At 30.7% G+C, this 14454-nt stretch overlaps 1 protein-coding gene across 2 annotated transcripts; it reads right to left on the minus strand.

Annotated features, from left to right (window-relative positions):
- Window positions 1-1005: 1005 nt before the first annotated feature.
- Window positions 1006-8135, minus strand: LOC111377818 (UDP-N-acetylglucosamine--N-acetylmuramyl-(pentapeptide) pyrophosphoryl-undecaprenol N-acetylglucosamine transferase). 2 transcript variants are annotated; one of them, XM_023000945.1, is made up of 5 exons: window positions 7769-8131; window positions 6783-7658; window positions 6418-6526; window positions 5628-5763; window positions 1006-1429 (listed from the first exon to the last, which is right to left on the minus strand). In XM_023000945.1, the coding sequence occupies exons 1-5, from the start codon at window positions 7834-7836 to the stop codon at window positions 1308-1310; spliced, it is 1311 nt and encodes a 436-aa protein (XP_022856713.1). In that variant the 5' UTR covers window positions 7837-8131; the 3' UTR covers window positions 1006-1307. The 2 variants fall into 2 exon arrangements, with proteins under 2 accessions (XP_022856713.1, XP_022856714.1); XM_023000946.1 differs by lacking the exon at window positions 1006-1429 and adding an exon at window positions 1451-4393 and having other exon boundaries at window positions 7769-8135.
- Window positions 8136-14454: the final 6319 nt, after the last annotated feature.

Genomic DNA, 14454 nt, shown 5'->3' on the forward strand with positions numbered 1-14454 from the left:
ATAATTTGGTCCTCAACCAATTTTTTCTACAGCACCATCTCAACCTTCTGGTTTAGTATGGTTATGGGTTCTAAATGACGAAGAAAAAGACCCAAAAGTTGTATTCAAGAATCGGTAAGCAGTGCTAATAAATTCATATATACGATTTCATATAAATATTATTAGCACAAGAAGAAATCCAAATAGAACAAATATTGTGGGACATCTTCTACAAAAAACTTGACTATAGGCAAATTAATCTTGGTTCTTGTCAAATCTTGGGTCTTCTATATTTCAAATGTGTAAAAATATAAGTGCAATGAGGCTAGAAGCATGGACTTTATGAAGATGCAATACTCTTGATCACTATGTGAATAGAGGTTCAAAATTGATCGTGACGAAACAGAAATGAGTCATGCTACTTGAACAATCATTTTTTCTAATATTGATTGACAATCATACTTGTCAACATCACATTCATCCATTTCAAAAATTGATTTTAAAATTAATGAACCATATTTTGACAACATCAATGTTGTCATCCATTATTGTCAACAACAATTGTACAAGTAAATTAATTTGTGGGCCTAAACATGGAGGAGTATTCCTATCTAAATAAAACACGATAAGATCAAGCCACAAATAGGACAAATTGCAGAAGCAATTTTAATCTAAGATATTCGATCAAAAGCGTCTTTGTAGATTAGATACCCAACTAACCTACTAGGTTCCTAGTTCCGTCTAGGGACTTTGTTCTTGCTCCAAGCAAAGTAGGGTCGGCTGGTGGGCAAAGCATTGGAAAAGGAGACCAACCTTCTCTACCATATGCTATTCACAAAAGTTGTTCGACATAAGCTTCTGAAATAATGCAGGATGCATCATATTCTCGGCAGAAACTTGAGATTTCAACCATGAGAAAAGTTGAGGAAGAGATGCAATAACGCTCCCAATGGAATAACAGGAAAATTCCGTGCTTGTGGGGGATCACTTGCATTTTATGAACAGATTCACAAGAAAAAAGACAGATAAAAGTAAAGAACAACGTAATAACAGTCTAATTCTGTTACATGATTTTCATTATGTACCAAAATGTTCACTTAGGTAAAGTGAAGTTCAAGACCATTTCCACAATCTCCCATTTACTGCATCAAAATCGACTTAAAAGTACATGACATCAATGGACAGTGCTAAACAATCCAATCCAATCCAATCCAATCCAACCTATCAAGCACGTCGAAGTCGGATTAAGTGACAGAAAGAATGCAGGTCGGAATTAGAAACTGCTGATAGTTCTGTCCACTTGTGAACAAATGTATGATACTTATACTCTACTTCTTTGCTGTTGATAAGTCGACAAGAGAGATAATATGTTGAGCTATCTCGGCCGAGGCATTTGGTTTTGCAGCTCTTAAAGCCCTCTCAGACAACTCTGCCATAAGAGTCTCGTTTTCTGTCAAGGATTATGTAATGTATTAGTGCTGCAACAAGCAAGATTATCATAATAGAATCTAAAACTTTCATGGCATGTTTGAATGGGCAAAATTATTACTACTAAAAACTTCCCCATTATGTTTAAATAGATGGAGCAAAATCGATAATCATGTTCTGTCCAACTAATAAGTTTGTGAGTCATAAATTCAATTCAGCCTCACCCCATACTTACCCCATGTTCAACATGGATCCTCTTAATCCAATCAACTCCAATAATGGCCATCTCCAAAGTTAAATCAACAAGGATCCAAATTCTCTTTTAATAACCTCGGTCTGTGTGATTTTAAAACGACCTAGACCTCAAGGTTAACCACAATCATATTTCCTAATCGGTGACTCTAGTCGCCTTCTTCAAATGTATCTAAACCATCTCAACATGTTCCCCAGTAATTGTGCTCATTGGTCACTATCTGAAGTCTGGGCCAACTCACAAATATTTTCATGAATATTAAACATTTGTAGCATGTTTGGTACAAATGATATAATAGTATTAGACAGTATCATGGAAGAAATAGAAATTAAAATTTTGTTCGTTATACTATTCAGTACCACGCGCCAAACATGCATGTAATGTTATTGAAGTGTATGTTGCTTTTTAGAATTTGCGAACATCTTACACAGCAACCCTGTTTTCTGAAAAGTTGGAGTCCATATTAAGGTGGAAACTGATAATTTGCATTTAAATATTAATCTTAGGAAACGAAAAACACACACAAGAATTTTCAACTGAGTAAATATTGGAAAAGGAAACTAGTAGCACTTTGTTCAATTTTCATTGTTTCCTACATATGGTCTTCATGAATAGTCAGAATCATAGCCAAGTTTACTGTCCTGGCTATATTGTATAACAACAGTTTGCAAGTGTATGTTTGTATATTTGTATGGCCGTGTATGCAATATGTTCTTGCCTATCACATGCAAAAAAGAGCATGTGTGGGTCAACCTTTGCATAAATGAGCATTTTGGTTCACAACCTTTCAGACCCCACTAACAAATTGTCGAATTCCATAAAAAAAACACTAGAAAGTCAAGTGTTTTGCATGTTACATACATCACTGGAAATTATAAAAGAACTATATTATAGCTCCTCACCCCTCAGTTCCTCCCACACTGTCTGCCACTCCATCGTTCCCTTCCCAATGCCCCTCCCCTCTCAGGGTACCAAGACGGGCACCAGGGAGGGGGTATGGAGAGAAGATGATCCTTTATTCCTACATTTTCGTGCTTCTTATTTCTTTTCTAAATTACCATTTTGCCCCTCCAAAAGTATGTCACATGTACAACAAGTTACTTTTTTTTAATTTGGTCAAAAATTGTTGGAGACTCGAGTGCTACCGAAATGTAAGGTTGCCAGGTTGGGAACCCAAATGCTCATTTATCAGAAGGTGAGACCTCAGGTACTATTTGAGTATTTTATGTCTTTCAATTTCCTGTTCTTATCCTTTACACAGCTTCTTGTGAACAGTAAACATCCTAGCAAAGTTCTCTGTAATGGCTTTCTGGCTTTAAAAAATGTTATTTTGTGCATGTGGTGTGTGTTTATGTTTCTTCGTGTATACAAGCGTATACAAATATGTCTTTACCTATCAGAAACAGGAAACTATTTTATTTTATTTTATTTTAATCAATATGTCTTTACCTATCACAAACAGAAAACTGTTTTATTTTATTTTAATCATGCAAGGACTGCTAGGTCCCTTTCAAAGCATAGAATACGCGCAATAGCTGTTTGAAGAAAACGAAGAGCAAAGTAATACAGGAAAACCAGGATTCCTAATAAGGCTCTTGATAAGCCTGCTAGAGTTTTGGCTAATTATTTTGTTTACAATTAGTTAGATTTTTATGTGGGACCCCCTATTCATCGTCATGGTATTGGTTACTTTCTTTGCCTTCAATATCTTTTAGAAATACATGACAATTATTAAGTGCCTCAAGTGTGATCTTCCCTCATATTAGTTCTATTTACTTGTTTCAAAAAGATTCCTTAACTAGATTTGAGAGAATGGTCATTAGCATTATCCAGCGAGGTTGAGGGTTAACCAAGCAATTATTGCTTTGTGAACCAACCAGACATTGTTCTTAATCTCCATTTGCACCATACCCTTACCTTTGTCGTTCTTAGAAAAAGAAATTCAGGGAGAATCCTTGAATACAGACTAGGTAGAAATAAAATTCCAAGTGGACTTATAGTTCCTATAGGGACCAATAGACTTAATGAGTCCTATCCTGCCAAAGCAGATGGAAAAAAAAGAATAACAAACGTAACCAGGTGACATGGACCAACAAGGGCGCCATCGGGTATAAACGGATTTAAGATACCCACCAAGGGAATTTTCTTCTTACGGCACTAAGGTAGCCTTGGTTTTCTGTTCTCCTTTCACATTTTCTAGTGAAATCTGTTAGTAGGAATGTTATGGATTAAACCCTACTTCCTACTTTCTACAGCAATAATAATCAGAAAAGCAATCACAAAACAAGCAAGCCACACAAATTTAAAGTAATTCACCCTTAATGTGAAATCTACCATTCACCTATGTAGGCTTTTGATACAAAGAAAATCACAAGGTTGATCCTTATGCCTTTCAGTTTGTGTCTCACATAAAACAGCCACCTAAATATCTTTCATAGATAATAGGAGTGTTAGGATGACCCATTACAAATGTAAAATACCTTATATACCTCTAAACCCAGAATACACCTAAAATATTCACCTTGGATTCAAGGAGGACAATCAGAAAAGTGTACAGTTTGATTAGGCCCCACACAGTAAACAAGGTGTCTTAAGTCTTTGTGGACTTAAAAAAGCTTATCTCTCTCCAAAACTATTGCAGTTTCTTTTCATTTATCTATCGTGCAGCAGTGTAATAGCTTCCACCCGCAAATCTGGTAAGAGAGTAGAACTGTCCTGTTTCTGCTTGCAGAGCTAAGCAATCGAGATAAAAGAGCAAACACAGGATGATGGTTGAGCAAGCTGTAGGTAAAGGAAAACAAGCACAAACTGCAGAGAAATGGCACACAAATGAATGGTTTAGAAGTTGTAATTTTATTATGAACATCAAAAAATCGATCCTATAAATGGATACCTTCAGGACAACATTCCTTCTTCTCTCCTTTTCTCAACCATGCAACTTGTAATTCCCATTGTTACCAACTTCAATGTTTTTGCAATGTTTTAAACCAACCTGGGCATTGAACTGGACAAGGTAAAGAGGGTCAAGGGTAAAATGGTTCAAGTGGGATCAAACCTTCTGGTCATTCGAACGTGGTACAATCAGACCAAACATTGACAGGGCACAGAGATCTGTTTAATTATTTTCTGTCCTCTTCCTGGTTAATTCTGTTGGTCTAGTGAAGAATTTATGCATACGCGTTTATCATATAACAAATATGTTAACATGGAACCCAGACAGTCTCATGAAATAAAAATGGAACAGGGCACAACCGGCACACTTAAATATTAAGATTTTTATGCATTCGTTGATTTCATTTTTTTCAGGTCATAGAAATCCCCGAACCATCCATACTATTTATTGCTTTCTCTCTTCCCTTCCACACTATTTAGAGTACTCTGCCAGGTGGAAACACGATATATAATCTGATGACGCCTGTCCAGAAGTTTCTAGGACTTTGCAAAATGGTAACATGATATATACATTCTGAGACCTTCCCGCTCTAGAGGACCCTTTGAATATGATATATAAGAAATACCTTCAATCAAATAATTGATTTTTTCTTTCTAAGAGCTTAGAGAAAAGGTATTTCAAGAGCCCAACATTCTGCAAGGGTTCAAAGTTAAGTATCCCTTACTCTTATCTTATTCATGGAACAGTTTGAAGCATATTTCAGAAGTCAATGAAAATACAATACAGTTATGACCTGAGCAGAAACTCAAAAAGCAAATTCATAATGGAAACATCAGAAGATAATCAAATATGAGTGTAAAATGGTCTTTCTACCATGGTGAAAATGATGAACTTGTTTTACATGAAATCCTTGAAAAATAAGTGCATGATCAGAGAACTTGTATTCCCAAATGTCAAAAATGAGAGAAACAAGCGCACAGGAAAACCAATGCAAGCAAAGGTTAATGTAGTCTATATAAGATGCATTGTTTTAAGAAACAACACTTATCGACACAGACGGAAAAATTATCATACCTAACATTTCTTGAATAGCATTTCTAAGAGTTGTCGAGCCAAGTTCATCTTCCATTATTACCCTTGAACCAGCTAAATCGGCCATTAGAGAAGCATTATTGAATTGATATCCCTCAGCAGCATTAGGAGATGGTATCTGCATAATTCCAAAGGAAGTTAAATCATCAAATCAGGTAGTCAGATCCATAATAACTGCGTATTACGCAATAATGGCACACGAGATCTAGATTCTTAAGAATTGATGAATGATTGCTTTGCTTTTGAAGTGCCAAATAAATTATCAGTTCCTGGGTACACTCAATCATAAACATTCTGGTGGAAGTAATTTAATTAGATCTTTAGGATATTAAAATATATATCCCAACTTTATGAATGCTGTACATAGTCCAATATGGAAACTGGTGGCACCATATTTGACATTATCATACACAGATAGAGATAAAGAAATATAGAAGGATAAATGCCTTTGAGTCTTATTGAATTTGTATTAAACTAAAAGGAACTCAATTTGGGATATGAGGGAATGCATTATAGTTGATTTATAAACTGTATGGATATAAAAACTGGTAAACATAGGCAAACTTGCCTCTCTCTCTCTTTCCGAATCATTAAATTCAGATTGTAGACCAAAAGAAATCTTTGCAGATAGATTTTTCATTCCTCCATCTTATCTTGCTACTAAATGGATCACTAGTATGAAAATATTTGTATTCCCGAATTTAAAAACAGCAAGTATGAGGCACAGTGCTTCCAAATAATACACACATGAGAAATATAGATAGTTCAATACCAAAATACAAGGTTTCCCAGTGGCCAAGATCTCAGAACATGTCATTGCACCGGCTCTTGAAACGACAAGGTCGGCTGCTGCATATGCCAAATCCAAAGCAGGCAAGAACCTGCATCGTGTTAGAGCTATATCAGCTCCAAATAACAAAAATAGATATCTTCAATTTAAAATGAAAAATATGCATATATTAATGAATATACAAGTGATCAAGTTTTGTTTATACACCTTTTTGATGTGTGTTCAGTCTTTCTCACTATACACACTATACACATAGTTTAAAGGCAATAAAATGAGGGAACAAACTTTCTAAATAGACTGACAATTAGGAAATAACTGCATTTATGTCAAAGTTATGCACCACTCACGGAGTAAGGACCACTCGGGGATGGTTCCTCGCTAGGCTTTCCATCTCAGAAAAAGCTTCTACACCTGTCTGCCAAATAATAAACAAGTCCTCACACTCGTTTAGCATCTGATAACATGAATTCAACAGTGTGAAATTGATCGTCTGGGCACCTAATGACCCTCCAAGCACCAAAACGACCTTCGCCTCCCCAAACCCCACGGCCTCCCCCAACCCTTCTTTTGCAGCCACATTTGGGAAAAATTGCTGCCTGGCCACAGTCTTAGAAACTTGTTTCATCAATGACAACCTCACTGGATTCCCACACACCACACACTTACTCCTCCGCAGAAAAGACTTCACGGTTGAATCAAAAGCCACAAAAATTATATCAGCAAATAAGGAAAGCAAGGAATTTGCAATCCCAGGCACAGAATTTTGCTCTTGGATTACGAGCTTAACACCTTTAAGGGCTGCAGCAAGGCAGGTGGAGAATGAAACAAAGCCGCCAGTGCCAATGACAATATGGGGATTAAATTCTTGGAGAATTTTATAGCTTTTAAATGTGGATTTCGTGATTACGAAAGGGAGGATGAAAAAATTGTTGAGGGAGAATAAAGGGCGGACCAAAGGGGCCGCAGGGATGGCGGTAAAAGGGTAGCCGGAAAATGGCACAGCCTTTGCCTCCATTCCTTTGGGGGCTCCGATAAAGAGAAATTGGGTTTTGGGATTCAGCGATTTGAGCGCATCGGCTATAGCCAACGCTGGGTATATATGACCACCAGTGCCCCCGGCAGCAAATACAACCCGCAGGCTGTCAGTTGCCGCGGAAGAGGCAGTGGTGGAGGAAGCACTGGTTGTTTGGTCAAGAGAGACACAGTTGAAGATCCTAACGTTCCTGTAAACACGCGAAAACAGTTAAATACAAGTAGAAAACATTTATATATTCACACATATACATACATATCTGAGGGAGGGTTGAGGTGGGGTGGGTAGGTGCATGCTTGCCTTGAAAGGGGGATGCGGGATTGAGCATGGGGACTTGGGGGAAGCGAAGAGTGGAAAATGATAGCCATTACAGAGAAGCTGAAGGCGAAGATGGGATTGTAGATGGAGGTACACGTGTCACATGCCTAAGTTGTTCTTGGGTATCTTAGTACTTCATCATCAATAACTTCATTATATTACAAAAATTTAGGACAAGATTCCGGGCTCAATATACTGGTCCAGGCCAAAAACACAGAAAAAATCAAGAAATTATGAGAGAGGATACGAAAGAACACGATGGCTTGAAAATATTGATATACAAAATGATTCCTTAAATATTTTACGGAAAGAGAGGGATAATGAAGGCTGCAACGAAGGACACACGGACCACGCATTCAAGTATTATCAAGAAATACGATGGCTTAACGACTAAAATAATACATCCTACAGATGTAAAATATTATGTTAATTTTTTTTATTGTTTGATACTTTTTTGAATTTTCATCACTTCCAACTTATAAATTCTTATGTTCATATTGTTATTGATGCGCTTGTGATTTAACTACCAGTGTTCATTGTATCAATTGTGAACTTATTGAATAATTTGGCTATATTGAAAATTGTGGGTTATAATTTGCCACTTTATTTTTTATCACTTTTTCTTTTTTTTTAAAGTTATTGTCACTTTTTTTTAAAAATTTTGTTACTTTATTTATTTATTTTTGAAATTTGTTGTAGTGTTTGTCACCTTCTTGATTTCTATCACTTTTTTTAGTGGCAAATACCACTTGTTAATAAAAGTGACACTTAACTTTTAAAAGTGACATTATATCTATATATTTTGTAAAAAGTTATATTGTGTCACTTTTTAATATTACGCAATGAATTACAAGGGAGTGATTTAAATATTAGCGAGAAAATTGCCGTTCATTTTTTTAATTTATATTTTCTTTCATATATTTTATTTTCAACCTTTATTTCTCCATCTACGATTTTCCATTGAAAATTAATTTTAAGTAGGTAGATGAATTGAAGAATGTGACAGGCAATGAAGAAATACATAGAAATGACCCAAACAAAGAGGCCATTTTTCCAAAATGGCATTTGGCTAATTTTGATACCCAATATACCCCTTTTATAATAATAAGTTAATAAAATATATAAATCTTTCATTTTAGTCTTTAAAAAATTAAATATTGCTTGAATTTTAATAGATTACCAATTTATTTGATTTTTGTTCGCTCTAAGTAGCACTTCCTTTATTGGTATCAGGGCCATAGAGATCATGAAAATTAAAATAAGAAAAATAGATAATTCTTGACATTTAGAAGAAGAAAGAGGTAGTTATATATTTTTAAAACCTATTCATAATAAATTAAAAATAATGATACTAACAATAATTAAAGAAATGCCTAAAGAAATAAAGGAACAAATATTATAAAATTTAATAATAGAAAAAATAAAAGATAATATCAGAAGAAATGAGAATATCCAATAATAGACAATTATTAAAATTAAGACTTTTGAGCAGATATTTTATTATAGTAAAAGAAGAATTAGTAGATTCAGATACGGCTGAGAGAAGATTTGAAAAAATAATAGACGAAAAGGAAGATAAGAGATGCAAATTAATCTATGAGTTAGAAATAAGAAAAAATTAAGATGTCAATGAGTGAATATATGGAAGAATTAAAATCATTAATAAAAATATTAATAAATGATGTACAAAATTTAAGAAATGAAGTAAAAGAAACAATAAATGACATAAATATATTAAAAATTAAAATTAGAGAATTAAAAGAAAACAATAAAAATAAAGATAAGAAAATAGATAAAAAAACGTAGAGTTTGTTTGATTGACATAGAAAATATTACCTAGAAAATAAAATATTTTCCATCTTTTGTGAAAAATAAAAACTACCTCTACCCAAGGAAAATGTTTTCCTTAAAAACAAGAAAAATTAGGCATATTTTCAAAAGTTGAAAAAAAAATTCATAGAAAAAATTAGCAATCAAACATTTCAATTAGGAATTTGGGTGAAAAACTGATATTTTTCATGGAAAATAAATGTAATCAAATACACCCTTATAGAAAAAGAAATGACTCGAATATGAAAGAAACATATAGAAAGAGAGAATATAGTAATAGAAACGGAAGTATGGATGATGAATATATTACCAAAAATATTATAAGAAGAAGAATCTAGAGAAAAATCATTAGGAAAATTAAAAGTAGAAGGAAAAAAAATGAGTGATGAATTAAATTTACTAATAGAAAATTTTGATCAATTAAATTTAACTGATATAAGTTAATACCAAATTTTAATGAATACTAGAGGAGGACCTAATTCAGCAGGAATATCTAAACAGAAATTACATGATACAAATGAAAGTTATGCACCTATATATAATAAACCATATAGACAATTTTATGATAAAGTAAGAGATAGACAATCACCTAAATGAAATAAATATAAAGATAGGTTTCAATTAAATGATAATTATGATAAACCAATTAATCATGAAGGAAAAAACTAGATTTAGATTGTAAAATAAATATTAAAAAATCCTTATTAATTTGGGCAGATTCAATGATATTATTCTTTTTATATAATAAAGATGACACATGAAAAAATACTGAAAGAATAATAGATGTTAGAAATTGGTGTGAAGGAATAAACAATGACACAAAAATATTAATAAAAAGAAATGTACAAATAGAAATAATCAAGTCAGATAGACGAGGTATAGAAAAATTAGTAGAATATATTTCAAATGTATTTTTAGGAGAAAATTGGATAAGAAACGTTGAAAGAGAATTAATAAGAGAAAAAGATAATGATAGAATAAAATTAATAAATTTAACAATATTTGATATGTGTAAAATCAAAGAATATACTTGTGAATTTAAAAATTACTATTATGTTCAATTTTATAGTAATGAAAATTAGGAAGTTTACCAAGACATGTACTATAATAAGTTACCAGGTTCATGAGGAATATATTTTAAAATAGAATTTGATAAATATGTTAGAGATAATATCGGAATACCTAGAACTTTAGGTTCAAGAATAAAATTTTTATTTGAAAGACTTACATATATATGCCAATAAAAACAATTAATGAAAAAATTAGGAAAATTAACTAAAATATGTTGTGAAGATGTGGAAACCCCCGTGCAATAGGAATATAATCCTGAAAGAAGAATTAATAAAATAAAATTTAAAAATAAAAAATTTAATAAAAAATATATAAAACCTAGAAGAATATATTATAAAAGAAAAAATAACCCATATAATCAACAGAATGATAAAAAGAAAAATAAAAGCCAATATAAATGTTGAAATTGTGGAGAAATAGGTCATATAAGCGATGATTGTGATAAAAAGAAAATTAGAATATTACAAAAAGAATATTTAGAAATAAAAGATGAATTAAGTGAAATATCAGATATTGAAGAATACTATAATCAAGAAGTATATATAAGTGAAACAGATGATGAATCAGGATCTGAATAGAAAAATTCAAGAAATAGAAAGTAATAAAATAGATATACAAGAATATGAAGTAATAGAAGGATATGGATTAAAAGTCACTTTTGATAACGAGAAGTTTAGAAAATTGCAAAAATTATCGTTAAACTTAAAAATTGAAAAATGGGAAGTTTTTGATAGAATTTGGAAAAGAAAAAGAATAACAATAAATGAATATCACAAAATAGAAAAAATCATAGATGTAAGAATAACTTATGAGCAACATAAATTATATCTTTTAACAAAAAATACAGTTGAAGAACTATTAACAAAGATTAGTAAAAAACAAAGAGAAAAAATCCAATATGTTTATTTAGTAGGAATACAAATAATGTTTAAATCACTATTTAGAGAATGGATAGATTCACCCTTAACTATAACTTTGTATGATGGAAGAATAATAAATTTAAAAGATAGTCATTTAGAAACAATAGAAAAAAATTTAGCATATCAAAAAATTATATTTACTTGTTATCCAAAAGATTGTGTATCATTAAAAGATAGATACTTTAATGAAATTTTAGGATTACATTTTAAACTTCATAGAGATGATATCATGCAACCAGGTGATCAAATAATGACTATAGAATATAGAGCTTTATATACATTTACTAATTCTAACTATGGAAATATTTATTCCAATAAACCATATATTGAAATTCATAAAGAATGTAAAGACATTAGTAAAATAATAAAACCAAATAAACAAATAAGTTTAATTCTAGAAGAATATGAATTTAGCATAACAAAAAATAAACTTGAATTAACAGAATTAAATGAAGGAAAAAGTTCTAATAATATTGTATTTAAGGATAGAAAATTAATTAAAAGACCAAAAAGTTTTAGAATATCTAATAAAAACCAGTTAGAAGAAATCAACAAAGTAAAAGAAATAAAATTGTATAGAAATGCTGAAAATATGAAAATAGAAGGAGAATATTATAATGGAAGAGAACATATAAATGGACCAAATATATTAATAAATACATGAGTTAGTGAATGTCGTATAACTTCAATTAGAAATAAAGGTCTAATGACTAATAAAACTGAGCCATATAAGTACGCAAATTTTGATGGACAAGTACATATTACAGATTTAAAAGTTAAGGTATCAATAAAAAAGGAGGAATAGATCTTTTGGTACCATGTTATATAGATAAAAGTATGAATATAAATCCCCATATACTTTTAGGAATGAGTTTTCTAAATAGATTAGAAGATTATAGTATAAAAAGAGAAAGATTATATATTGTTCATAATGGACAGACTACATTATATAAAAAGGATTAGATGAATAATCAGATAAATTTTCCATTAGATGTGTATATACAAATTACTATTGTAGAAACAAATATAATAACTCGTGCTTTAATAGATACATGAAATGATATAACAATATTTAAAAAATTTTTAATAAAATCATGGAATAATAATAATAATATAAAAATAACTGGAGTTATAGGAGAAAGTACTCAAATAATTAATAGTACTGATAAAATTAATATAATTCTTGGAAGTGAACAAGTAACAATAAATAAAATTTATAAATATGATAAATTAGAATGTGATATATTATTAGGAAATGACTTCATACAACAATTTCAATATTACAAACAAAATAATTATATGATAATACTACAAATACCTTGTAGACACTTATTAAAAATTCCTAGAGAATTTAAACCTTATAGAGTTCAGTCAACCTAGCGTGGTGATAAATGGGAGAAAAAATCAATTTTATATAATGAAATAAAAAAATAAAAGAATACTATATAAAAAGGTTCTAAAAATAGGAATAGAAATGAATATAGAAAAAATCATTGAATAACTAGAAAAGATTTATAGAGAAAATCCATTATTATTTTGGAAACCACATCACCCAAAAACCAAAATAGAATTAACAAAAAATGTTATAATAAGAGTTAGACCAATGATGTATATTATAGAAGATACACAATAATTTAAAAACCAGATAAAAGAAATGTTAAAACAAAAACTTATTAGACCTAGTAATGGACCTCATAGTAGTCCAGTCTTTATGGTTATGAAACATTCTGAACAAATTAGAGGAAAAGTTAGAATGGTCATAAGTTATAAAGAATTAAACAAATATACTAAATTTGATGATTATTTTCTACCAAATAAAGAAGTGTTAATAAATCTTACAAGAGAAAAACAATATTATTTGTAAATCAGGATTTTGGCAAATAAAAATGGAAAAAGATAGTATACATTATACTGCATCCAGTGCACCTCAAGAAAAATATGAATGGTTAGTTATGTCATTTGGTCTGAAAAATGCACCACAAATATATAAAAAAAAAAAGGATAATATATTTAAAAAGTTAAATGAATCCCTAATTGTTTATATAGATGACATATTAATATGTTATAATAGTAAAGAAAAGCATAGAAATCATTTAATCCAATTTATTAACGAATGTAAAAAAAAAAAGAATTGTATTATCTAAAAAGAAATCTATAATAGAAAAACAAGAGATAGACTTTCTTGGATTATCAATAGATAAAATTACAGACTCATATATCCAAAAAAATAGAAAGTTTTTCAGATAAATTAGAATCCAAAGAACAAATACAAAATTTTTTAGGATGTTTAAACTATGCAGAAGGATTTATTTAAATTATTTCTTAAAAAAGACATAAAATTCAAGTTTTACTTAGAAAGAAAAATACTAAAGGATGGAATGAAGAACATACACAAATAGTAAAATCATTAAAAGAAGAATGCAAAAATTTACCAAAATTAAGATTATCAGATGAAAAAGATAATTTGATTGTTAATACAGATGCTTCAGATAAATATTTGGCAACAATATTAAAAACAGATCTAAATAAAATTTGTAAATATTCAAGTGGAACCTTCAGTCAAGTAGAAATAAATTATATTACTCATGAGAATGAATTACTGACAATTATTAGAGGAATAAAGAAGTTCTCATTATTTTTATTATCCAAAAAATTTACTGTTGAGACTGATAATTCTCAAGTTGCAAGATTAGTCATGAATAAACTACCATCAGAACCCCAATACAGAAGGCTCCATAGATGACAAGTTTATTTAGCATTTTATAATTTTGATGTAGTCCTTATCAAAGGAGTTAATAATGTTTTTGCAGATTTTCTCAGCAGAAACATAGAATTTGCTAATGGATA

The sequence above is a fragment of the Olea europaea genome, unplaced genomic scaffold (genome assembly GCF_002742605.1).
Source record: "Olea europaea var. sylvestris unplaced genomic scaffold, O_europaea_v1 scaffold1727, whole genome shotgun sequence".
NCBI lineage: Eukaryota > Viridiplantae > Streptophyta > Magnoliopsida > Lamiales > Oleaceae > Olea > Olea europaea.

Coding starts and splice junctions, on each gene's coding strand:
- LOC111377818 (XM_023000945.1), bottom strand. CDS start 7,836: ATGGCTATCATTTTCCACTCTTCGCTTCCCCCAAGTCCCCATGCTCAA. Junction 7,659..7,768: donor TCCCGCATCCCCCTTTCAAG/GCAAGCATGCAC, acceptor GCGTGTTTACAG/GAACGTTAGGATCTTCAACT. Junction 1,430..5,627: donor TGCTATTCAAGAAATGTTAG/GTATGATAATTT, acceptor AATCCTTGACAG/AAAACGAGACTCTTATGGCA.